A 26,562-nucleotide genomic window follows, 5' to 3' on the forward strand; every position below is an offset into this window, starting at 1 on the left:
AAGTCCACTGAAGAAGTAGGGTGGCAGAGCCAGGCCTGAAGTGTTTTCTAGGCCTTGGGGCTGTGTGCATCCATATGGTATAATTTGCATACCAGCTTGTGTCACTCTTAAGGATCCTTTAAATCTAAGATTCAATACAGCATAAAATGTAAGATCATGTCAATAATCTAGGAGCTTAATGACGAACCTGACCCTATGTTGACAAAAATCCACTGAGGAGGCAGCTATAGATCTGATCAGGACTCAAATAGCTTACTGGGCTGTTAGGGAAAGACTAAGCGTACTGTCCAATTCCTTAAAGCTCTCTCTCCATAGGTGACCTCATGCAAAGAATCCACGGAGGAAGAGCTCCTCCAGATAAAAACCATGCTTGCCAGCACTTTCAGCTGGATGAAAACTGAACTGGATTCCAGAGCGGTCAAAAACAATGCTGACGTCGCAACAGCTACGGACAGTCTGTCCCCTCACCTCAAGCGCCTGCGTGACAATGAGACGCTTTATCTCTTGAAACATTACTCAGAATCACTGGTGAGGATGGTCCAGGAAAAACTCGATGACTCTATTAAACCAGAAGTGGCTTGAGTGACCCCGGCAGGTAGATACGCCAAGGGTATGTTTTATTGCAATGCAGAGCTTGAGAGAACACAAATTAAATCGAGGCCCCACATGCGACTCCTGCGGAGTCCGACCTTTTACATAATACGCGTGTTAACGGTTGTCTTCTGCACTGGTTTTTTTGTCAGTTTTTGTTTTGTTGTGTGTACATTGTATTTTAATGGCCTCGGCAAACACGGTCCTAAGCAGTAGTCTAACAAACGGCCTTTTTGGAAGAAAGCGCTCAGACTGTTACAGCGGAAACAAGGGGAGAGGATTGACGCGCCATCGATATGTTTTGGATCTGTATTTTAGGTTGGTGTGTTGTAAGCTGCTTCGGCAAAAGTATTTTTGTTTTTTAGATCCCTGCCACTTTCAAGAAGCCTTTAAAATAAATATGTTTTGTTTGAAGGAATGATCCTCCTGTTGCTTCATAGATGAAATAGATTTTAAAGGGGCCATCATTAGACTATCTTCTCTGAACCTTGCATGGCACAGCTGGAGAATTTCAACGCCGCTGTTGTCTCAGGGCTTGTGTCCCAGCGTACTGGTCTGCTCTAAGGGTTAGCTTTGGGGGAACTGGTGATTTGATGGCTTTGGAAGACTGGTAATGGGGTAACTGAGCCTTTCACCTCTAGTCGGCTGGTTCAAATCCAGCCTACGTTGATCATGATAGGAAGCCCATCTGAAGACCACCGAGTAGCCTAATGATTATCTACTATGCTTTTAGTATAACACTCTTCACACCGAGATCTCAAATGTTTTACAGAGGTCAGTATCATTACCTCCATTTGGCAAATAGGGAAACTGAGGCACGGGGAGGGGAAGAGACTGCCAAGGTCACCCGGAAGACCAAAAGTCTCCCCATTTTAGAAGGGGAAACTGAGGCACGGAAAGGCAATGACTTGCTTAAAGCAATACGGGGGGAAGTGGGAGAGTTAAGACTGTAGAACCCCAGAGCTCCTGAAAGAGAGGTTAGGGAAGCTGTGCCAGTCAGTGCCCAAGCTTCGCTTGTCCTACAGCTAAACGGAGCTTCAACCCTTACCCTGGCTGTGGGATTCATAATGGTCACAGGCAGCCAAGGCTTGAGTATACAGCTCAGCTGTGTATATCAGTGAGCTGAGGCACTGTGCAGTGGGAGGCAGCATCCTCTGAGCATAGGAAAGTGCTCCCCGCTGTCAGATCAGACCAGCACCAGGTGGGGAATGGAATGGGGGTGGTGAGCAAATGCACTTCAATGGGGAGGACAGTGAAGGAAGGAGGCTAGGCTGGACTATGGCCAGAAACTGACTAGATGTTAAGTGCTGGGACTGAAAAGGGGCTAGAACCAACCAAACTGGTCAGCTGTTTGGAAACGGCTGACACCACGGGGCTGGGAGGAGAGAGTAAGGAAGCCCTGAATTGGAGCTCAGGACCGTATTCTACAAAGGCTGGCAGAGATCGGAGTGTCCGGTTCCAGGAAGATAATGGGGTAAAGGTTCTGAGGGAAAGGCCAGAGGATGGCAGAGAGCTTTTGGCCAGGGCAATAGCCATCAGAAGATGGGAAAATGGGGATTCTGTTGACCTGATGAGGTCTAGCAGGGAAAACAGGAGACAAAGGAATTAGCTCTTGCACAAAGACTGGGATTTGAAATGAGATGGAAAACCGGGGTGGGTAGAGGCACAGGGAAGCTCTTCCAGATGGCAGGAGCTACAGAGGAGAAGGCTCTTGTTCCCCCATGGGCCAGAGAGGAGGCCAGCATTAGATTAGCAGGGAGAGAAGAATGAAAGACGACTAGCAAGACCACGGAGGGTTCTGAGCAGCACAGAGCCACAAAGGAGGCACGAAGAGAAGTGGGTGTGGAGGGTTTTAATTACCAAATGAGAAATGTGTGCAGCATGCTAGCGCAGCCTAGCTCTAGTCTCCTCCAAATAAAGAGGAGCTATAAATAACCTCTACTTCCTTCCAGCCTGCCCTTTGTCAGTTGCAGGGGAATGCCCTGGGCTCTGTGCAATGCCTGGAGAAATTTACTGGTGTAATTATACGGCTATTGTACTAGTATAACTGCCCGTGTGGCCGTTGCTATTCCAGAATTCATGCTTGTTATGTTGCTTGTGAAGGGGGTTAAACTAGATTGAAAAAAGCCACTACTGTTCCTGAAGAAAAGTGTGTATATGGGGCACTAAACTGGTGTAACTAGACCCGTATAACTATAGTGGTATATAATGGCTATGTAGACAAAGTCTTGCTCTAAGCTGAACCAAACACACAACCTTTTGAGCACCGGAGTGGCTACGGAATCAAGTCTGCAGCATGAGAGCTATTGGCCGGTGGAACGTTCCTAAGGGAATGATGTAGAAAGCCCAGAACTTAGCGCAGTTAAAACCTAGACTGGATGATATGCTGTACGGAACAACGCCTTTCCTGGGGGGCAGTATGGTCCAGTGGATGATGCACTGGATTGGGAACCAGGAGACTTGAGTTATATTCCTGGCTCTGCCACGTGATCTTTGGAAAGTCCTCTTTCCCTTCCGCCTTCTGCGTCCGTTTTCTTCTCTGCAGAATAAGTACTGACTTTTATGAAGTGCTTTTGAGGCCTACAGATGAAATGGCTATTAGAGCTAAGCCAAGTTCTTATTACGTTAGCCAAAGTGTAGACTGGATGGGATCTATTAGCTTCTTGGGTTCACTAGCCAATGCTCATTGTCTGCTCCTCTGACACTTAATTGATACCAAAGTAAATAAATCTCTTTTAAACAGACCCACGTTTTCATATCACTCTGCCACAGTTTTGCTTGGTGCTTTGATTTGAATAAACCTGTTTCCATGGACAGCTTTGCGAGCAGTTTGATTTTATGCATTTGCCCTTTATTTGACTAACAAACATCCCAAGAGAGGAGATCAGCTGGTGTTCTCCTGGCTGTGTCTGAACGGCTACATAGGGTGACCTCTTTTCTTTGTTTCACTCCTTCAAATCTAATGATTCTCACCAGAACTGTGTTAGAAGTGCCTTGGATTTGTAGATTTCCAAGCCAGAAGGGACCATAATGATCACCTAGTCTGAGCCCCTGTCAAGGTTCCTCCCCCACTCTGAACTCTAGGGTACAGATGTGGGGACCTGCATGAAAAACCTCCTAAGCTTATCTTTACCAGCTTAGGTCAAAACTTCCCCAAGGTACAAAATATTCCACCCGCTGTCCTTGGACTGGCCGCTACCACCACCAAACTAATACTGGTTACTGGGGAAGAGCTGTTTGGACGCGTCCTTCCCCCCAAAATACTTCCCAAAACCTTGCACCCCACTTCCTGGACAAGGTTTGGTAAAAAGCCTCACCAATTTGCCTAGGTGACTACAGACCCAGACCCTTGGATCTTAAGAACAATGAACAATCCTCCCAACACTTGCACCCCCCCTTTCCTGGGAAATGTTGGATAAAAAGCCTCACCAATGTGCATAGGTGACCACAGACCCAAATCCTTGGATCTGACAACAATGAAAAAGCATTCAGTTTTCTTACAAGAAGACTTTTAATAAAAATAGAAGTAAATAGAAATAAAGAAATCCCCCCTGTAAAATCAGGATCGTAGATATCTTGCAGGGTAATTAGATTCAAAAACATAGAGAACCCCTCTAGGCAAAACCTTAAGTTACAAAAAAGATACACAGACAGAAATAGTTATTCTATTCAGCACAATTCTTTTCTCAGCCATTTAAAGAAATCATAATCTAACACATACCTAGCTAGATTACTTACTAAAAGTTCTAAGACTCCATTCCTGGTCTATCCCCGGTAAAGACCAGCATATAGACAGACACACAGACCCTTTGTTACTCTCCCTCCTCCCAGCTTTTGAAAGTATCTTGTCTCCTCATTGGTCATTTTGGTCAGGTGCCAGCGAGGTTACCTTTAGCTTCTTAACCCTTTACAGGTGAGAGAAGCTTTCCCCTGGCCAGGAGGGATTTCAAAGGGGTTTACCCTTCCCTTTATATTTATGACAGCCCCTGTATAATCCATGAATTCCTCTATCCAACCTAACCGCTTGGGTTTGGACCGAGTGCTGATCTGACTGTTCTTTCTGAAAAGAGGCAGACCCTGCCTCAGAGAGCTTGCGCTGTAAACAAAGGGCTTGTCTACACTGGCAAGTTTCTGCGCAGTAACTCCCGAGGTGCACACACGGCCAAGCCACTTAGTGCTCAGAAACTGCGCAGTTGCAGGGCTGTAAAAAAACCACTCCAACGAGAGGCGTCAAGCTTTCTGCGCCGGGGGTACAGTGTAGACACTCTGGTCGATTACAGCGCTGCGATTGGCCTCCGGGAGGTGTCCCATAATGCCTGCTCTCGCCTCTCTGGTCATCGGTTTGAACTCTACTGCCCTGCCTTCAGGTGACCAGCTGTCATCCCCACCCCTTAAATTCCTTGGGAATTTTGAAAGTCCCCTTCCTGTTTGCTCTGATGTGTGCAGTGGTCTCAGTGCATCTTTCCATGTGACCATGCCTGCTCCATGCACCAAGCGATCCCCCGCTTGGAGCAATGCCGAGCTGCTGGACCTCATCAGCATTTGGGGAGAGGAGGCTGTCCAGTCCCAGCTGTGCTCCAGCCGTAGGAATTATGATACCTTCGGACAGATTTCACGATGCATGACGGAAAGGGGCCATGAGCGGGACGCAGTGCACGGTCAAAGTGAAGGAGCTGCAGAACGCCTACCACAAGGTGCAGGAGGCAAACCACTGCTATGGTGCTGTGCCCACGAGCTGCCGGTTTTACAAAGAGTTGGATGTGGTACTTGGCAGCGACCCCACCTCCACTGCAAAGGCCACTGTGGATACTTTGGTGGCTCGTGTGTCAGTCGAGAGTGGGCCGAGCCAGGAGGAGGAAATCTTTGGATGAGGATGTGGAGGGGGACCCAGAGGCAGAGGATGACTCAGAGATGCATGCAACCTGGAGCTCTCCTCTACCCCTGAGGAGGCTAGCCAGTCACAGCTGTCTGATCTTGGTGAAGTGCAAACAGGAGAGGAGGCCCCGGTAAGTGGCTTTGATTTTGGGAATCACTGAAGCGAGTTGTTGGGGGCAGGAGGGTTGCAGAAAGCAGTCTTGTGTCTGTATGATGCATGCACCACTACATGCTTTGTCTGAGCAGCGGAACAGGGTGTTGATTGACTCCCTCTCTTCACCGCATAAGGGTCAGGGCATAAGCCAGGGTCTTGGAGAAGACCCTCAGCAGCGAGATATCATCCATAATGATCACAGCCTGTGGAAAATTTGGGGACAGGAATGATTATAAGGCCCCCACTATAGTGCTGGCTCTCCCCAAGAGCCCCGTGCCCCATGTACAGTATGGTCCTGGATTGATGTCCCCTGCCCCTGTGGTTACTCACCATTTTGGGGGTCTTTTGTGGCTCGTGTGTGCTTGCCCAGGGTCAGCCAGTTAGTGACAGGTATGTGAACAGTGGCTGTGTTTTAAATCAGTGGTTGCAAACAATACTGCTTCTGTAAAATGTTGCATTTTGGCTTCACAGATATCATCACCTTGGGAGCCCAGCCTCCCTCTTTGTTCTCACCGGCTGAATGGCTGCGCAGAATTAGAAAGTGGCCACGAAGAACTAAAGAGGACTTTCTGCGTGAGGTCATGATGCGCTTCACAGCCGAAAAACAAGAATTGAAGGAGTGGTGGGACAGCGAGAAGAGGGACCGAAAGGAGAAGGCGGTGTGCCAGAACGAAGCCACGGAGCGGCTCTTAAACGTTACGGAGTGCCAAGCGGACATGCTCCAGGTGTTACTAGCACTGCAGACCGAGCAGCTCCGTGCCCGCCCTCCCCTGCAGCCGCTGTCGCAAAACTCTTTCCCAGGCACCCCTCAGACACCGCCAACACACGCTTATCAACCTCCTGGCTCCAGTCTGTACCCACTGCATTCCACTCCCGCCCCGTCACAGTCCATCCCTGCGGGCTCCTGCAGTACCCACTGCACTCAACGCCCATCCCTCTGCAGTTTAGCCCTACTGAAGTACGGTACTGGCTGCACTGTACTCCAAAGGAGAAGGTTGGGTATGATACCTAGACATACACAAATCTTTAACCGTCCCAGGACCCCACCTCCTCCTGGGACTCTCCCTTCCCCTATCCCCCTCAGTGCTGATGTATTTTTGTTTGTTTGTTTGTCTCTCTCCTCTGGTGGCTGTTTTTTTAATAAAGAATTGTTTTGGTTTGAAAGCAATCTTTATTTCATTAATTGAAAGCAAACCGAGCCCTGCAAAGCCACTGGCAACTTTCTTACACCTTCATAGTGCATCATCTGCACCAATCACGATCACTTCCTAGCATTACAAGCACTGCACTCCCAAGCGTAGCAACAAACATTAGTGGCTTTCAGCTTCAAATTGCTGCCTCAAGGCATCCCTGATCCTTATGGCCCTGCGCTGCGCCCCTCTAATAGCCCTGGTCTCTGGCTGTTCAAGTTCAGCCTCCAGGCACTGTGTGAAGCTTTCACCCTTCCCTTCACAAATATTATGGAGCATACCGCACGTGGCTATAACCATAGGAATATTGTCATCGTCCAGGTCCAGCTTCCCATATAGACAGCGCCAGCGAGCCTTTAAACGGCCAAAAGCACACTCAACAGTTATTCTGCTCTTGCTCAGCCTGTTGTTGAACCACTCCTTGCTGCTGTCAAGTTGCCCCTTGTATGGCTTCATAAGCCACAGCATTAGGGGGTAGGCAGGGTCTCCCAGGATCACAATGGGCATTTCGACTTCCCCTACAGTGATCTTCGGGTCCAGGAAGAAAGTCTCTGCTTGCAGCTTCCTGAACAGGCCAGTGTTCTGAAAGATGTGTGCGTCATGCACCTTTCCAGACCAGTCTACGTTAATGTCTGTGAAATGCCCACAGTGATCCACAAGCACCTGGAGAACCATCGAAAAAATACCCCTTGCGAGTAATGTACTCTGGGGGTAGGTGGTCTGGTGCCAGAATTGGAATATGTGTGCCATCTACCTCCCCTCTGTAATTAGGGAAGCCCATCTGTGCACAGCCATCCACAATGTCACGCATGTTGCCCAGAGTCAAGGTCTTTCTGAGCAGGATGCGATGAATGGCCCTGCACACTTCCGTCAACACAAGTCCAACAGTCGACTTTCCACTCTGAACTGGTTAGCGACCGATCAGTAGCTGTCTGGAGTAGCCAGCTTCCACAGTGCAATCTCCACACGCTTCTCCAATGGCAGGGCAGCTCTCATTCTCATGTCCTTGTGCCGCAGGGCTGGGGCGAGCTCATCACACAGTCCCATGAATATGGCTTTCCGCAGCCACTGTTCATCCTCCCAGACGTGCATGATGATGTGATCCCACCACCCAGTGCTTGTTTCCCGAGCCCAAAAGCGGCATTCCACTGTGGTCAGCACCTCTGTGAACGTCACAAGCAATCTCGGGTCGTAGCTACTACGCGTGGCGAGAGGAGTGTCACACTCCTCTTGCCTTTGTAGTTTAAGGAATAACTCCACTGCCACTCGTGACGTGTTAGTCAGAGCGACTAGCATATTTTGTCAACAGTGCGGGATCCATTCCTGCAGACCTGAAGAGGTGGAGCGTGCAGTACAGAAACTGTTGAAAGACGGTGCCAAATGCGGACGGAAGCACAGGGATTGCTGGGATGCGAAGCAATGCATCGTGGGGCATTGGGACAGGACCTAGAATGCCCCACGACCCCTTCTGCCTTCCCACAGCTCTTAGCGGCGGAAAAGGAAGAGGGGCTCTGGGGGACAGCTGCCCAGAGTGCACCACTCCGAATACCGCTGCAAGTGTGACCACGCTATCGCGCAGGCAGCTGACAGTGTGAACGCTCAACAGCAGATTCCCTTCAGCGCTCTCGGAGCGGCGCTGTATCTGCCGGTGTAGATGTAGCCTTAGTGTGTGGCAAGCCAGGAGGTGGAGCTATAGCACGCCAGCTTGCCATGCAGTAACTCGCTAAGTACCTGCTGCTCCAGCGAAGTGAAGGTCCGAGGGCCTAGCTGAGAACCCCCGTCTCGGTTCCAAGGGCGCCCGGTCTGGGTTGGAGTGGGTGATGTATGTGTCTGGCAGGGCGTTCAGAAGGCTCAGTGTCCCATTCCCAGTCCCCAGGGTCGTCCAAAATGATCTGAGCAGGAATCGGTTTTCTCCAAGTATGTCTGGCGCCTGCCACCAACTTGATTTCTGGTTGGAAGGAAACAAACCAGACGAGGGGTGTTCATTCGAGGAATGATGGCCTAGTGCTTCGGGGCACTAGCTGAGGCTGTGAAAGACCTGGGTCCAAGCCCCTGCCTTGCCACAGGTTCCCTGTGTGACCTGGGCCCAGATCCTCAGGTATTTGGGTGCCTAACTCCCACTGATTTCAAGAACCTCCAGAGAAGCTGGGCCTTGCCTCAGTTCTGCACCAGCCTCACAAGTTGGCTGTGAGGGTGACTTCATTGAATATGAATGCTACAGGAGCGGGAGCCAGGTGGGTCCCTTAGATGTGCAGTTAACAAGGCCGGATCCTGATCACCCATGCGGCATGAGCCCGCTTTCCATCCAAGCCTGCTGACAAAGGGCAGGTAACCGTCAGCGATTCTGCCCGGGGCCAGAGCTGTAGATTTGCATGAAGAGGATGGAGGGCTTTGTTTTGTTGACAACTAAGCACAGTGCATGCAAAGAACGAGGCTTCATATTCCTGGCCCGCTCGGGCCATTCAAATCCTCATTGCGATCAGTATCTACACACACGCACGCACGCGCGCACTTTCCTTGACCTGCTGATCTGGAGCGTAAGTGGTGGCTTTGCAAGAGGAGATTGATCTGGGAGGGTGTTGCTATCCATATATATTTGCTTGACAGGCAGTGTAGGCTAGTCCACTGAGCATAGTTCTGGGAACTTGGACTTCTAATCCTACTGTGATGTGACCTGAGACTAGCCGCACTGACTGGGTGTGCCTCAGTTTCCCCATGTGTCAAAGGAGGGTAAGAAGTAGTGACTCACCTCACAGCGGGGAAGCAGCATGTCTGGATGTTAGAGCAATGGCTTAGAAGCTCAGACTGCTCTAGTGGTTAGAGTGGGGGGTTGGGAGCCAGGACGTCTGGGTTCTATCACCAGCTCTGGGAGGGGAGTGGGGTCTAGTGGTTACCGGGTGACTGGGAGCCTGGACTCTTGGGTCCTGTGAGCTCAACTGAGTCAGTTCCCCTCTCCGTGCCTCACTTTTTCTATCTGTAAAATGGAGACAGGCCCTCCTTGGGGGGAGCATGAAGCATCCAGGGTTGTTTGAAGATGCTTGGTGCTCTTTGGGATCGGCTGCTTCTTGATCACAAGACCCTGTGTTGCCGCCTGCCTGTACCAAAGGCATTCCCATTTCTACTTGCTCCCCGGTGTCCCTATTACTCCTGGCAACGGGGTGTCGAACAAGGAACGTTGAGGTGGGGAAGCACTGGAACGGTCCACCGGGACTTCTGAGACCTTTCCTGGCTGAGCCTGGAATTGCATCTGCCATGCCGAAGGCTTTCCTGGTGAAAAGGCACCGGGCAACCATGCTGGGGTCCCAGGACTGGGGAGAGCTCTCGGACCAGCTGCGGGGCGACGCCTACGTCCCAGGTAGGTGCCTAGTTCATTACCCTTGGGGGGGGGGATTCCACTTACTTTAGGGCATAGGCCACTCTTAATGCTGGTGAAAGCGACCAGATTCACCGCCCTGATGTTCTCTGCTTACCCACCGAGTGCCCAGCCCAGGGAGCTGCACCTGCTCTGGGGCAGAAGGGCGCTCCGTCTCCATGGCCTGGTAGATCCACAGCCTCTGTGATCAGGCTGTGAATGAGGCAGGGACAACGGTGGTGGGTTTTGTGACCTGGCCATGCCTCCCATAAGGCCCCCCACCCAGCCCGCACAGAGAATAGAGAGCCCTGAGTGGGACTGGAACCAGTGGCCAAGAGGGAAGATGCGTTCTAGCCTGGGCTGTTCAACTCCCTCCCACGTAATGGCCATGGTGTCCCGACTGTGGTACCGCGGTGGCCTGACTGGCTGGCTGGCTTGATGTATGGGCGCAGGGCAGTCTAACCTGCCCCTTTTGCCGGGTGCTTTTCATGGGGCTGCTGAGGGCTGTGAACCAAGGATGGTACCCAGCAGGAAGCGATTCCTGCTGGGTGATTTCCCCACACGCACACTGCCTCTCTCTCTGTGAGGCTGTGCCTGATTTCCACTCGGCGCTCATGGCAGGAAGCAAGGGCAAGTCTAAGGTCATGTGTGTTTTGACCTTCCAGGGAGCAGCATGAGCATCTGCCCCGCAGCCTCAGGGGCGTTCCCAGAGGACAGGAAGAGCAGCTGGGACGGACCAAGTCAGAGAAGCTCCCCTAGGCCCCATCCAAACCTGCTGCCCCCTGATACTGCAGTGAAATACCCTAGAGCAAAGGTAAAGTGTGTGTCTATTTGATAAGAGCAGGGAGGGGGACTGGAAGCCAGGACTCCTGGGTTCAATTCCTGGCTGGGTGTGAAGTGTGCCATCCAGTGACTAGAATGGGTGTGGGGAACAAAGAGTCTGGATTCCTGGGGCCCATGCTTAGTTCTGGGGAATGGGTTTAGCAGTTTGAGCAGATGAATAGGAATCTGGACTCCTGGGCTCTATTCCTGGCTCTCGTGGGTGGGTGGGTCTAGTGGGTTAGAGTGGGGCGGGCTGGGAGTCAGGACTCCTGGGTTCTGTCTCCAGCTGTGGGGTGTAAGGGATTGGGGGAGGGCAGGGAGCGAGGATCCTGGGTTCTGTTCCTAGCTCTGAGAGGGGAGGGGAGACTAGTGGTTAGGGTTGGGGCAGGGCTGGGAGTCAGGATGCCTGGGTTCTGTTCTCAGCTCTGGAGAGTGGTTTAGCAGTTTGGGCAGGTGACTGAGAATCAGGCTCCTGGGCTGTATGGTCATGGCTGAGGACCAAGCTCCAGAGTGAGGCAGTGGAGGAGCCAGCAATAGATTCCCCCCACCCCCCAATTCCCTGTTGCTTGCTCTAACCGCTGCACCTTGCCCAGAGGGGAAACCTAGTGAGTACCCAGGACAGAAAATCTTTCTCCCGTGCCGGAGGGAGGAGGTTTTGCTCCAGCCCGTACAGCTCCTTTGGAGCCCCTGGGGCTGTCTGGGAGTAGAACAGGACCCAGCATGGCTATGTGCCTGCATAGGGTAGGCAACACCCCTCACCCCTTCCTGTAGGGTTGTGATCACACTCCCCCTTGGGAGTGACCAGGGCTAGATCGTGATCAGCCGTGAGGGGAAGATCCCAACGGCTGCCATGACCCTGGTTGTGGAAACATGGGGTATTTTCTTCCCCCTGAGACCAGGTGGAAAAAAGGGATTGGGCACACCGAGCCCCAGGCATGGGAGGAGGAATGTGGGGGCACCCGGAGCCCCTGCTTTCCCTTCCCCACCCTGCCGGGGACTCTAAGATTTTCAAGCCAGCAAGCGACACCGCTCAGCCCTGCTGTCAGGGGCAGTGCCCCCCACCTGCTCCATTTCCCACCTCCCTCCCGCACTCCCTTTTGCAGGGGAAAGGGCCCCAGGGGCCGGGCGACTTCCCCTGCCCTGGGTGCAGCAAGGCCTTCCCCCTGCAGCGCATGCTGACCCGCCACCTGAAGTGCCACAGCGCGGTCAAGAAGCACGTCTGCCGATACTGCGGCAAGGGCTTCAACGACATTTTCGATCTGAAGAGACACACGCGGACCCACACCGGTGAGGATGGGGCTGCACGTGGGAAGCAGGTTGTTTAAGTGGGAGGCTCTTCTGCTCAGTCCCTCCCTTCTGCCCTGAGGCCTCCCCCCACAGGGGCCAGGTCCCTTATAATTAGGCTCCTTCTCCCTCTCCCTTGTGGACTCTCCGGGGCAGGAGAGGGGAGCTAGGTGGAATGGCAGGCAAAGGCAGCCCCAGGGCAATTGTGGGAAAGCATTGGAGGACCATCAGCACCCCAGGTAAGCAGCCTGCATCCACACTGCACAAAGTGGGCAGGTTCGAGCAGAGCCTGGGCCCCAATCCAACCCCCCAGCTAGCCTGGGTTTAAAGTACCAGCAAAGTCAGATCTGAGAGTTCTTTGTGTGTGGATGGGATTTGGCCACGGTCCCACAGGCAAATCAGGGACTCGAACCCAGGTCTCCCAAGTGCCTTACCCCGGGTCATCCTGCCTCTCTGCCTGCTAACCTCCCCCACGCGATTTGGGGGAGAAGAGGTTAGGTCTTGGGTTCTCTCTGTCCCCTAACCCTGCCCCACTCGCTGCAGGCATCCGCCCGTACCGCTGCCACGTCTGTGCCAAGGCCTTCACCCAGCGCTGCTCCCTGGAGTCCCACCTCTGCAAGATCCACGGGCTGCAGCAGAACTACGCCTACCGTGAGCGGCGCGCCAAGCTCTTCGTCTGCGAGGAGTGCGGCTTCACCTGCGCTGCGGGCGATGAGTACTGCGGCCACGTGCGGCGGCTCCACCCCGGCAACTCCCTGCTGCGCAAGCAGGCCGCCGCCTCCCTCCGCTTCCTCCTCTACCCCAGCGGCCATTACGCCTGAGGCTGGGCCCAGAGCCTCTCGTGCAGCGGGCCCTCCAGCCCCAGGGCACGGGGGATCCCACAGCAATCCGGTCAAGGGGATAGCTAGCCACCCGACAGGGCTAGTAAGCGTTGTTCCCTGCCAGCCAAGCCCTTCCTCAGGGACAAGAGTCCACTGGGCTGACGGGATCCCTGTAATCATTGAGTCAGGCCTCTGTATAACACAGGCACTAGGGCTGCCTGGAATTGGTTCCTGCTTGACGGAGAGCAGACCTCTTAGAAAAACAGCCCGTGGGGGAGGCTGTCACAGCCCTCCATCACCTACGGTGGCTGATTCGCCTCCCTGTAGATAATAATACAGTAATGAAGAGACACTTCCCAGAGCACTTAAGTGCTACTGTTTTATACCATTTAATCAGCTGAGTCTTCAGCTTCTGTCCCTGGTTGTGCCCTTAGAGGGTCAGCCTCAAATTTAAGGTCAGAAGGGACTGCCCCGATCAGCTCAGCTGACCTCTGCATATCACAGCCCCCCCGGGACCCAGATGAGGCTAACAGGAGCCCGCCCTGTTGTGTGCCACAGGCAGAGTACAGGAGGGAGGGAGGGCTGTAGCTTTGCGATGCGGAGTGCCACTACCAAAATGCCAACCCAACTTGTCTTGTGCCCTGTACCTGCCTCCTCTGCCCAGCCTGAATTGCATCAGTGCCCATGGTTGGTATCAGTCAGGTCCAAGTTGGAGCCAGGCCTTGCCCCTGCTTGGAATAAATGCCACAGGCACAAATCTGGAGCAGGCCACCCCCAGAACTGGTTTCCTTTAATTGCTGGATTCATCCCACTTCCAGCCTGGCTGCCCTTGAGCAGCTCCCTGCAGTTCTACCTACCCCAGGATGTGCTGGTAGGGGGCAGGACCTCTGGGTGGAGCTGGGCTTGGACATTCCCACATGCAACAGGAAATGCAGAGAATTCAGAGGTGGAATGTAATTATCCTGGTTTGGATCAAGCCAGGACAAACTTACCATGCTAATTCCATGGAAGCTCTAATGATAATGTAGAGCACGGTGACTGATCCTGCCCGAGGGGTTGTGCCCTCTCTCCTGAGAGGCAGGTCCCTCTAGATAATACAGTAGTGAAGACACCCTCTTAGGCTACAACAGACCCGATTTCACAGAAGTACGTGCTTGTGTGACTTGAAAAATAAAACCTTTTTATTAACAAAAATACAGCGGTTAGATGACCCCAGGGCAGAACCAGGAGCAGAGGCTATTCCAAGAAGGGAACTGAGCCCAAATGTTTCTGACAACCAGGGGCCAGAGGTGATGTCAGGTCTCAAACAGCTGCCCCTTTATTCAGTCCATCGGTGGCCGCAGTGCGGAGCGGTGCACACGTAATACAGCCTCATGGCATCCTAGACAACAGGAGAATGCAACAACTGAGTGTGACCCAGGGACATCTTGATGCCAACTAGTGAAGGGTGCAGGGACTCAGATTCCAAGGCTAGGACAGCCAGTTGTGACCACCTAGTCTGACCACTATCCTAGCCCGAGCAAGAGAACAGCCCCAGGTCTCTTAGAAACACATCCCCATCTTGATTTAAACATTGTCCGTGATGGAGAATCCACCAGGACCCGTGTTCCAACGATTAATTATTCGTGCTATTCAATGTACACCTTATTCCCGGTCTGAATTTCTCTAGCTTCAACCTCCAGCCCTTGGAGCATGTTAGCCCAGGGGTAGTCAGACCTCAGTGGCTCAGGAGCCAAATTATCAAGCAACATTAGGCAAAAGAGCCACAGTCGTGGGAATTCATTGTTTCATTTACTATAGTACTATAGATTCATATAGAAACAGGACAGGAAATATTTAGTTCTATATAATTCTCACAGCAAAGTGACACCAAATATTATTATTTTATCAACTACAATTGGCTAATAACATAGTAAAAGCATCCTACTTGGTTGTTAATTAAATCAGTGTTTTAATATCACATGCTGCAAAGAGCCACAAGAGACACATTAAAGATCCACTTACGGCTCTCCAGCATCTGTCTGAGTATGACTCTGTTAGACCTTTCTCTGCTAGACTGAAGAGCCCGTTGTTAAATATTTGTTCACCATGTCGGTACTGAGAGACCCCTTAAGTCACCTCTTCACCTTCTCTTTGTTATGCTAAATAGATTGAGCTCCTTCAGTCTATCACTATAAGCCAGGTTTTCTAAGCCTTTGATCATTCTTGTGGCTTTTCTCTCACCCCTCTCCAATTTATCATCAACATCCTTCTTGAATGGTGGATGCCAGAACTGGACCCAGGATCCCAGCAGCGGTCGGTCGCACCAGTGCCAAACACAGAGGGAAAATAACCTCAGCATCTACTTGAGATTCCTGTTTATGCATCCCAGGATCACATAGATCCCAGCATCACTCTGGGAGTTAATGTTCAGCTGATTATCCACCCCCACTCCCAAAATTTATTTCAGCATCACCGCTTCCCAGGATAGAGTCCCCCATCCTCCAAGGATGACCTGCATTCTTTGTTCCCAGATGGATACATTTAGTTGTATTAAAATGCACGAGGTTTACAGGGATCCCCTGGGTCTGGTATCTTAGTAGTTCGCCAAAGAGTGTCACGTGTCACAAAGTCTCTCCTAAAAGCCTGTGTCTCACTGGTGTCCATAATCATTGCAAAATGTTCATACCAATAACATGTAAGGAGCTGGGTATCTATACTGAACATTCTGTTCTTACGGGCTGTGGCTTGTCACCAGCAAAGGTGAGAAATGGGTTTCTTTCAGGCAAGAGATGTTTATCTAGCTGTCTGTCTACATGTAAAGTGAGTACTGTATGGGTCACAACTGCATCCATTTACAGTCTGAGCAAAATGCTAATCAAGTGATCGCAGAGTCTCCAGGGGAGACCCTGGGCAGGAAAACCCATGCAACAGGGTTGTCCTGTTTGCAAGTGCGGACAATGGAGTTTTGGACTATAACTGTAAAGACAAACTCCACCGAGGAGGAAAGCGCGCTTGTTTCATGAACAGAAGATCCCAGCAAACCCTGGCTGTAGTACGCTGGAAGGATTTTGAGGGAGCTTTTGCTTTCATGGCATGACGTCGTCGTCTTAGTTAAGTTGAGGCTCTAGGATGCGTGTTATGGTTTTATTTTCTATGTAACCCCTTATTTCCAGTAATTCTGATTTCTATCCTTTGATGCTGTTCTTTGTTAAATAAACTTATTCTTGCTCTCTCTACAAACAAATTAAACGCTGTGGGTTGAACGAAGCTGTTTTCGGTGGTGTAACTGATATGCTGTGATATACTGGGAGGAGGAGCTGGGAGTTCTTTGAGTGTCCAGTGGATCAGGGATTGGACACCACAGCAGGATGCTTGAGGATTGCAGTGTCTGATTGTTAACCTGCAAAGAGACAGTGGGGCCTGCCTAGGCCTAGAGGGGAAGCCGGTGTTGCCTGAGGCTGGTGGTGGTGGACAGATAAGCCCCGGCAGGCACAGACCCAGCTGCCTAATGTTAAGGGCAGCTTGTGGTGAGGTGCATCACACTGGGACTAATCCATTCCTTGATGGGATGCAGCGTAGTCCATCTAGCTTCAACTTCCAGCCAGTGGATCCTGTTACAACATTGAAACCGCTCCACATGGGCCCAAGACAGGCAGGAACATGAAAATAAGACCCTAACTACTAACTCTACGTTATTCCAAACCTAGGAGCAGATCCCCTCACCTCAGCCCTTGCGCTGTGAGACTGGAAGAATACTGCTTCTTTGTGCCCGCACCTGGAATGAAGGGACAGGTCAGCATGGAATCAGAGTAGGGATGTAAGCTCAGAGAGAACGGATTTGGGTTGGCATGTGCTTTGCTGGGAAGGAACCAGCAGGATCACTGGGAGTCTTTTGGTTAAACACATAATGTTATTGTTAGCCACGTTTATTACAGTTGTGCTGAAAGCGCAGTCAAGATCAGGCCCCTTTGTGCTAGGTGCAATTCTTGTCCCAGGGTATGTCAACACTGCAGTAAAAGACCCAAGAGGGCTCAGGCTGCAGGGCAATGAATTGCAATGCAGAAGTGCAGGGGCGGGCAGGGATTTTAGGGAAATGGAGGGGGCAGGAGCCAGAGGAGAATGGGTGGAGGGGGAGTCCAGGAAATGGACACAATCCCCCTGCTATTAAAACGGTGCAGGGAATTTAAGCAGGCAGAATGCAAATACCCAAGCCTGGACACACACAACTGCCTGATTCCTTGGGATCTTTAATGATCACAGGTAGGGAGGCTCTCTGTTTAACATTTCATCTGAGAAACAGCACCTCTAGATATATGGAGCTGCCTTGGAGGGGCCAGCCCTCCATACTGAACACTAGAGCCTGCTGCCACCAGGGTTTTCCTTGAAGGTCTCCCCACCAGTAATTCCTGCTTAGCTTGTGAGAACCGGCAGGACTGTAGCTAGAGCTTTCCAGATAAGTGACTCTGTTGGTTTATCTTCCGACTCTTGGAAATCTTACATGTCAGAGCTAACCAGTTAACGTAACCCTCAAGCCACTGCAATCTCCAGACCTAAAAGAATGGCTGGCAGCAGGCTCGAAAGGGTTAACACTCACTTCTGACATGGGTGATCCTCTGTCCGGGGCAAAGTTGGGTCCTGGGAAACGTCCGCAATGATTTGTGTCAATTCACTGCAATGAAAACAGACCTGTGAGAAGCTAAGAATCTATAAGTAATGAGCTGCCTTCAGGGCAGACAGGGACCGTGATAATCATACGACTCCACCCAACAGTTCCTGTGTTAAGACTGACAGATGTGTGGGAAAGACATCCAGTCTTGACTTAAATATTTCAAGTGATGGAAAATCCACCCTGTCCTTAGGCCAGTTGTTCCAATGGTTAATTACCCTCCCTTAAAAATAGGCATCTTATTTCTAGTCTGAATTTGTCTAGCTTAAGCTTCCAGACACTGGGTTCTAGTATGACTTTTTCTACTAGGTGAAAGAGCTGCCCGTTCCCTTCAAGGCAACTGGACCCATATTCCCCTTCTACAGTCCAGCACCAGTTCCAAATGCTTCATGATGACCCCTCCGATCGATGGGGCTGCCCCATTCAACAGGGGGAGAAAACCAGGCATTAAGAGGTGAAGTGACTAGCCTAACATCACACGGGGGAGAAAACCAGGCATTAAGAGGTGAAGTGACTAGCCTAACACCACACGGCGTGGCAGACCTAGAGACAGAATCCAGGAGTCTTGACGCACCTCCCCCTGCACTAACCACTAGAGCACACTCATACCCAGAACCACAAAGAGAATCCAGGAGTCCCGGCTCCCAGTCCCCTGTTTCTAACAACTAGACCACGCTCACTCCCAAAGCCAAGCCTAAAGCTGGGAATTCCTGACTCCCAACCCTACACCAATTTTAGTCCATTAATTTTCACTCCTATGCTTCTTTTCTTTACCAGGCATAACCATAACACAATTCTTACACTGTATTAATAAGATGTTTAAACCAATTCAGTCTGTCTTCCTTTTACATCTTTTCTCATTAACATTTGTTATAAACTATTATAACATTTGATAAACTTTTATTCATGGTGCCACAGTTACGTTTACAACTGGGATAGGCCTAGTAGCTCCAGTTACTGCTCCAGCTGTTGGCTCTGACCCCTACACCACACTCTCTCCATGAGAGGTGTGTTTAATCAACAGCTCGGTAAATGGGGGGAGGGGACAATCAACAGCTCGGAATCGCCACAGACTTTGTTCAGCACCAGGTCTGAGCCCTCTCATACTCACTCCACTTCATGGGTGATCTTATTGACATAGATGCAGCTGTTGTCGGCTTCCTGTTGGTAATCGCAGTTTCGACACTTGGGAAGGAAACGGAGAGAGACATAAAATGTACCCTAGAATGGGGATATCCAATCAGAAGTTGCTACCTTCGTAAGCTCTGTTCAGTCTTGTTAATATAACCAATCAGATGCATTTTGCATGACAAATCTAGGGGTAGGTCTTCACAGCACAGTTAGCCTAGGTGATTGCTTCCCAGATCTGAGCACCAAACTTGACCTAGACCAGGTGCAAGCAACCCTACGCCCTACCCACATTACTGTGTCCTTGCTGTTTCTGCACTCGCCTGTGTGTGTCTGGGGTAGGTCCCATGGGTCTTCATGCTGAGACGCTCTCTGATTCTTTCCCAGTCATTTATGTTAATTGCAGGAGAACCAGTCTGTCCTTCGCAGGGGAATTGTGGGAAGGGCATTGGAGGACTATCAGCAGGACAGTGATTTTGCGAAGTAGACAGGTTCCAACCCAAGTGAAGAGCCTGGCTCTAACATCCCCTCTCCAGCCATTCCAGCTACCCCGGACTTAACGCATTTCCAGACCTGGGTCAGAGGTTTTTCTGTGTAGATGGTAAGGGCAGGTTGGGGCTAAAACCTGGGGAAGAGCCCAGGGTAACAGTAAAGATATATCCTTGGTGTCTTTATTTCTCACTGCTTTTCCTGGCAGGAAATCTCTACTTAAACTGTTTTGACTATAACCCTGAAATTGTGGCAAAACAGGAAGCACAGAGGTATAGCACACGTGTGTGTGGAGAAGGGAATATTAGAGCTTGACTCTGTATTCCTGCACAGACAGAAACGGGGAGCGAAGAAGAAAGAGCACAACACCTCAACCTAGCGATTCACTGTTGACAGCATGAGGTTCACCACCTATCTAGCTATTCCTAACACATCCATTGCTATGGGATCTGAATACCCATATCAGAGGGGGAAGCGATCCTCAGCCCTCCATAGCCGGGAGGAAAAAGGCTGGAGGGAGGGAAGTAAAATGAAGAGGAAAAGCCAGTAGGAATCAGAAAAAACATCTCCCCAAATACATACCATTTCCTAACACACAGCAGAGACTAGTCGTTTAATGAGCCCCAGTTAACCCTTATAAAAATCAATGCAACAGGCACGCCAAGTACAAGAATCACCTCTTCCCTCTGTTGGGGTTGGAGGGAATGTCAAAAGAGCTTAAGTGATTTAGGAGCATACATCCTACTGAAATTCAATGGGATTTACACTCCTAAATCACTTCAAGCTCAGACCTCAAAGGTATGTAGGCACTTAATCAATGGGAGTTACTGATGGGCTTTGGCCCACGAAAGTTTATGCCCAAATAAATTTGTTAGTCTCTAAGGTGCCACAAGGACGCCTCATTGTTTTTGCTGATACAAACTAACACGGCTACCGCTCTGAAATACCTTGGAGAATCATTGCTTTAGGCACGTTAGGAAATCCCACCCTGTTTTCTCACAAGGAAAGGACTGGGACGGTGAGCTCAGCCCTGGAAGGGGCGGGGGCAGGATAAGGACAAGCATACCCATAGCAAGCTCCAGCTGACAACAAAATCCTCAACAGGCTATTGCAGAAAGCAGCCCAAGTGCATATGAGGTTAAACACTAGGATCTTTTAAAGCGGTTTCTTCCCCTCGGGAAGCCAAGATCAGCCCTCGCCTCAGTTTACTGTGAGGGAGAGGTAGCTAAAAGCTGAGTCAGTATGAAATCGGACCAACTCTGCTACAGTCACTGGGCTCAGAGCAGGGCTGAATTTGGCCTTGGCCGTTTGAAACTCACCGCATAGAGCAGGATTCTGTTTTCCTTGTCTTCCTTGGGGTACAGCATGTTGTTGCTATCACAGACACAAAGGACAACAATGAGGAGCAAGGTCCCTGGCACGTGTCAGCGGGCAGGGGACACCCTTCCCTAGCTTTTTATATTAGATTCCGGGGGGGGGGCAAAACTTCCCTCCCCCTCTTCGCGGCGGCTACAGGGCGGGTTTGTTACTGTCGGGTCCGCCTGGATCCGAGGGCAGCAAAGCCTGGCTTATTGCGGGTGGAGTCTCTCCTCGGGCGGCGGACACACCGGATCCGCACTGTCGGGCCTTGCAGTTCATCGGGGAGCCCGGCGGCACCCCGGGGAGCCCGTGACCGCCGGATCTCTCGCAGCGTCGGGGCCCTTGGTGCCATGCCAGGGGCTCCCGTGCCAAGCCACGCGCCTGGCCGGATCGCAAGGCAAAGAGCCTCCTGCAGCTCCCCGGCCTCTGGGGAGAGGGGTGGGGCGAGATCAGGAGAAGGGGGGGGGCAGGAGCCTGCAGGGGGGCTGGGGCCTGAGGGGGGGGTCCGGGGGGGCTCATGCGGTGGGGTGTCGGGGGGGTATCCTGGGGAGGGGACCCACAGGGCAAAGGGGGACCCGAGTAGCGGGGGGGGGGGCTGGGGGACGCAGGGGTTCAAAGGAGACCGGAGGGAGCAAGACCAGGGGAAGGTTGGGGGAGGGGGGCTGGGCCCCAGAGGAGCCCGAAGGGGGGGGCCCGCTGGGGGAGGGGGGCGGTGGGAGGAATCGGGGGACGGGACCGGAGAGGGGGGGAGGTGCAGGCCCCCCCGCCAGCGCTCACCACTCCTGGCAGAAGCGGATCCCCACGAAGCCCGGCTCGTACGTCCCGTCCGCCTCCATAGCAACCGCGCCACCTGCGCAGGCCCAGAATCCTTTTCCGCCGCGGCCGGGCCGCCTTTGCGCGCGCACGCTACGGGCCGCCAGCGGGGGCAAAAGAGGCTCGAAGGCGGCGGCGCGAGCCCAGGGCTTCTCCCGCCACGTGCCCCGCGCGGGAGCGGGAGGGGGACGTGTGACTTTCCTCCGGCCACCTTGGCGTCACGCCGTGCGCGTGCCGGGCCGTGACGTCACAGTAGACCGGGCCAAGTCCCTGCAGGAAGGGGGCGCGCGCGCGCGGGGCCTTAGTGCGTCGCGCGCTGCAGGGGGAGTCGGGGGTGCACGACTGGTGCCAAGCAAGGGGGCCGCCATTTTGGGCCGTAGCCGCAGGCAAGCCACCGCGACGGGAGGCCTTCCCCTCTGCTCCCCGCGGACAGGGCCTCGGCGGGAGGGTGGCGGCCCGGTCTGGGCGCCGGGGCTCAGGAAGGATGTGGGCCCACCGGCGAAAGTCCAGAGAGGAGCAGGGAGAACGATCGACGGTCTGGGCGGCATGAGCTGGGAGGGACGAGCGAAACCACTGGGTTCGTGTAGGCTGGGGAGGAGACGCCTGAGCGGGGACACGATCGCGGTTGTCCAGGAAGGCAGGTCTCGGTCGGGCGGCTCCCGTCTTTTCACGTGTGGTGTATTTATACCTCCCGACTGCATTTTCCGCGCCATGCATCTGATGAAGTGGGTTTTAGCCCATGACAGCTTATGCCCAGATAAATTTGTTCGTCTCGAAGGGCATGTCTACGCTTACCTCCGGCATGATCGATCCAGCTGACAACTCGACCGCCAAGCGCTCTCCCATCAAGTGAGACGCGCAGGCAGAGTCGAAAGGGGAGCATCAGCGGTTGACCTACTGCAGTGAAGACGCCGCGGTAAGTAGATCTAAGTACATCAACTTCGTAGCTGAAGTTGCGTAACTTGGATCGATCCCTCCCCCCCCGCAGCGTAGACCAGGCCTCACGTGCCACAAGGAGTCCTCGTTGTTTTTGCAAGTACATAAAAGGTTGTTACAAGGAGGAGGGAGAAAAATTGTTCTTCTTAACCTCTGAGGATCGGACAAGAAGCTGTGGGCTTAAATTGCAGCCAGGGAGGTTTAGGTTGGACATTAGGAAAAACTTACGAACTATCAGGGTGGTTAAGCTCTGGAATAAATTGCCTAGGGAGGTTGTGGAATCTCCGTCATTGGGGATTTTTAAGAGCAGGTTGGACAAACACCTGACAGGGATGGTCTAGATCAGTGGTTCTCAAACTTTTTTGTTTGCGGACCACTTGAAAAGTGCTGAGGGACTCGGCGGACCACTTAATGATCTTTCCAAATGTTGTTTGTACCATTAGCTAACTATTGTAAAGCGCTTTGGATAAAAGTGCTGTATAAAAAAACCCTTAATAATAATTAACTTTTTTTTGTTCTACAAATAAAAGCACACCACTCGTATTTTAATATCAGTAGTCTTACCTTTCTAATGCTATGAATGTGTCCTCTCTCCCCTGCCACGGCAGTCCCCGAGCTGGGTCTGGGAAGGACGGGGTGGGGGTCTCTCCCTGGCAGCCGCAGCCCTGGAGCTGGGGAAAGTCACTTCTTTCTCTGGCTGCCTCAGCCCTGCATGTCCAAAATTCCCCCCACCCCCTCTTCCCACCCCACAACTCCCTCCCACCTACCTCCTATTCCCCCCAAGGCCACCACCTCACCTTACATGTGTATCTTCTCAGGGTTTGCACGGCTCCACTTATTAGATGGGTGGCCCTTCATTCTCTTGTGTGTGGCCGCCCAGGTGCACACGTTAGAGCAGAGGTGGGCAAACTATGGCCCGCAGGCCACATCCGGCCCGCTGGACCGTCCTCCCAGCCCTGGAGCTCCTGGCCAGAGAGGCTTGCCCCTGGCCCCTTCCCTGCTGTCCCCACTTCCCTGCAGCCATGCTGCCGCGTGAGCAGCGCGGCTGGCTCTGTCTGAGCGGCAGGGCTGCAAGCTCCTGCTGCTCTGAGCAGCATGGGTGTGGATAGGGGGTGGGGAGGCAGTCAGGGGATAGGGAGCAAGGGGGGTTGGATAGGGGCTGGGGTCCCGGGTGGAGGGTCCTGGGCGGGGGCGGTCAGGGGACAAGGAGCAGGGGGGGTTGGATAGGTTGGAAGTTCTGAGGGGGGCAGTCAGGGGGCAGGAAGTGGGAGAGGGCGGATAGGGGACAGGCTGTTTGGGGAGGCACAGCCTTCTCTACCCGGCTCCATACAGTTTCGCACCCCAATGTGGCCCTGGGGCCAAAAAGTTGGCCCACCCCTGCCTTAGAGGGAACTATCCGCGGACCACCTGAATAGGGTTCGTGGACTGCAGGTGGTCCACGGATCACAGTTTGAGAACCTCTGGTCTAGATAATACTTAGTCCTGCCTTGAGTGAAGGGGACTGGACTAGATGACCTCTCGAGGTCCCTTCCAATTCTGTGATTGATTCTATGATCATCCCCTGGTCAGGCTGCCTTGTGATGTCATCGCCTGGGCAATGATGCAACGATGTCTGTGTTGCCATGATGTCTCCTTGTGGAGGCGGGATGAGACACCACTATGATGTCATCGCCCAGTGACACAACACCGCCACATTGCGATGTCATCACTTGGTGATGCGATACCAAACTGCATTGTGACATCAGCGGTGCCACGTTTTCCTCCGCAGTGGTGGGATTTGGGGCTGGGGCTGGAGCCACCAGCCTCTAGCACATCTGAGCCCTCTGATTGGCTGCCCACCCCCCTGGCCCGTTTCCTGGCGCAGGAGAACCCATAGCGCTGTGCCTGGCTGAGCTCTCTCCCCTTCCCTTCAGCCCCCTACCCAAACCCATTCTCACCGGGATGGAGGAGGGAACTAAAGAACCTAGCAGCTCAGGGTGGCTCTGCCCCCTTCTCCTCCCTTCTGTCCTGTGAGCAACAGGGATAACATGGTGATTCTGCCCTTATCACCCGCCTCCGTGGAGCACCTGCCTGGGAAGAGGCAGATAGAGGTGAGAAGCTGGGCATTTTTATTGCTATTCGGTGCATTACAGTAGTAGCTAGCGTCGAGGACTCGAACCCCAGATGGCGCGGTTCGTTGTCTGACCGGAGAGAGACAGGCAACACCAGCAAGGTCCGAACACAAAGCTCTTTATTGAAGAGTGCACACAACAATAAAGAGCAACCCGTCTCCAAAGAGAACCAGCAGCCTCTAAGTAAAACTAATAGGTTTTTATAGACAGTCCCGTCGCGTCACAGATTTATTAATAAAGCAGCCCACCCACCCCCCATGTTACTTAAAATCCTCTTTCTCTATTATGCATGCACTCTACCCCCTTATTGTAGCTAACTTTTAGCAAATCGTAATGCTTCACTAACTTTCTTATCGGTATGGGTGTCAACCAGGAGACAAGGAGTTAAAAACAGACATAACACAAGAGCAGGGAGTGGAAAACAGTGCCTCCATGGCTCAACAAACTGTTCCCAGAACATTTGGTACAAAAAATGCAGGAATGCAGGCCTCCCCTTTTTTCTTACTCCCTGCAACTTAAACAAGTATTCTTTCATTCTACTTATCTCGTTCAGGGACTTTCCCAGCAACCTTTATTGGCCTGACTTTGGTTTGGTTGGCATAACTGCTTCATATTTAATTTTTCTCACCTAACAGTAGACACCCCAGTCATGAATTAGGCCCTCCTTGTTGGAATTCCCTTTCCATTTGGCTCCCCAAGAACTCAGTTCGACTCCAGCCTCCGTCCCTCTGGTGTCTTTGTTTGGCATACCGCAGCGCTACGCTGAGTTGATCAGATTCAAACGCAGTGGGGGGATGGCCGCAGAAACCTTCTCGCTTTGTATACATCACACATCTCATTGTATTTACTGTACGTTGCATAACACATTTTTGGACAGGCTGGGTTACTTTGCAGGAACAAATCCCTGTGCAACATGTGCTAACCGCGCACTGACCAGGCTTTGACTTCCTCTTTACCTCATCTCTACATTCCTAACGTCCCTGGCTATCTAGTTTATCGGAAATAGTTCCCTGCGTGTTCTCCTTTTTATCTTAGTTGGCTCAGTTATTCTGTCTTAGCTTACTGACCTAGTTACTTACCTTATTTAGCACAGATAGTCTGTTTTCAACTGGATGATTCATTTATATCCCTAATTCTATCTTCCAAAAAATGAAGCCTCCCGCCATGTGTTAATTACTCACATCAGGCCAGGCCTCAGCTACAGTTGTTCCCAGTGTGATGTTGCACTCCATATGTTTTATGGAAATATGCGTATGAGTGTGAATACGATGTAACTGGAATATGCTTTATGCAAAGGTCTCTTGTAAGGTATCATAACAAAGGTTATAACCTATTGAATATATTCCTCCTATTTGTATGCATGTATCATTCTTGTTTTCTGAAGCTAGAAATATGAAGTATAACTCTGAGGTCCTATTGTTATTATGCAAAGTATGGGCCATTAATGGTGGTTTAGAATCTTGATGGCTCCCATTGACTAGGACAATTGGTTGTAAATGATTTATTTACCTGCACACCTTCCTGTGTAGGTGGGGGCCAACCCAGGAAGAAGGGAGACTAGGGGGTCTTACAGTGACATGTGACCATGTCACATGATAGTGGAATCCATCTTAATTCTTGTACTTTTCCATTGATGAGGTGGGGTGGGGACCGGGACAAGCACAGGCAAAAGAGTCCCGCCTTGTGCCAAAGCTATAAAAGCAGGTGGAGCAGGACAAAAGGGGTGGCCAGTCATGAGAAAAGAAAAGGAGTACTTGTGGCACCTTAGAGACTAACCAATTTATTTGAGCATAAGCTTTCGTGAGCTACAGCTCACTTCATCGGATGCATACTGTGGAAAGTTTCAGAGTAACAGCCGTGTTAGTCTGTATTCGCAAAAAGAAAAGGAGTACTTGTGGCACCTTAGAGACTAACCAATTTATTTGAGCATGAGCTTTCGTGAGCTACAGCTCACTTCATCGGAAGTGAGCTGTAGCTCACGAAAGCTCA

At 51.8% G+C, this 26,562-nt stretch overlaps 4 protein-coding genes across 4 annotated transcripts in view; 3 read left to right on the forward strand and 1 right to left on the reverse strand.

The window, feature by feature from the left end:
- The window catches only part of WDR62 (WD repeat domain 62), a 38,616-nt gene extending 37,611 nt beyond the window's left edge, over window positions 1–1,005 (forward strand). The window contains exon 30 of the mRNA XM_077840663.1: window positions 316–1,005. Coding sequence (XP_077696789.1) covers window positions 316–582 — 267 coding nt within the window. The 3' untranslated portion in view covers window positions 583–1,005. The remainder of the gene's footprint in view (window positions 1–315) is intronic.
- Window positions 1,006–10,062: 9,057 nt separating this feature from the next.
- On the forward strand, window positions 10,063–13,089 carry OVOL3 (ovo like zinc finger 3). Its single transcript, XM_077840762.1, has 4 exons — window positions 10,063–10,165; window positions 10,828–10,976; window positions 12,088–12,271; window positions 12,812–13,089. Exons 1-4 carry the CDS (start codon window positions 10,063–10,065, stop codon window positions 13,087–13,089), a joined length of 714 nt encoding a protein of 237 aa, XP_077696888.1.
- A 1,154-nt stretch (window positions 13,090–14,243) lies between these two features.
- Window positions 14,244–21,729, reverse strand: POLR2I (RNA polymerase II subunit I). The gene is made up of 6 exons (XM_077840413.1): window positions 21,491–21,729; window positions 20,674–20,728; window positions 18,849–18,922; window positions 17,666–17,740; window positions 16,795–16,846; window positions 14,244–14,470 (listed from the first exon to the last, which is right to left on the reverse strand). Exons 1-6 carry the CDS (start codon window positions 21,547–21,549, stop codon window positions 14,408–14,410), a joined length of 378 nt encoding a protein of 125 aa, XP_077696539.1. The 5' UTR covers window positions 21,550–21,729; the 3' UTR covers window positions 14,244–14,407.
- A 132-nt stretch (window positions 21,730–21,861) lies between these two features.
- The window catches only part of LOC144278808 (sphingolipid delta(4)-desaturase/C4-monooxygenase DES2-like), a 29,185-nt gene continuing 24,484 nt past the window's right edge, over window positions 21,862–26,562 (forward strand). Inside the window, exon 1 of the mRNA XM_077840162.1 lies at window positions 21,862–22,442. The gene's annotated coding sequence lies outside the window, so the exon portion shown is untranslated. The remainder of the gene's footprint in view (window positions 22,443–26,562) is intronic.

This window comes from Eretmochelys imbricata, chromosome 23, assembly GCF_965152235.1.
Source record: "Eretmochelys imbricata isolate rEreImb1 chromosome 23, rEreImb1.hap1, whole genome shotgun sequence".
NCBI lineage: Eukaryota > Metazoa > Chordata > Testudines > Cheloniidae > Eretmochelys > Eretmochelys imbricata.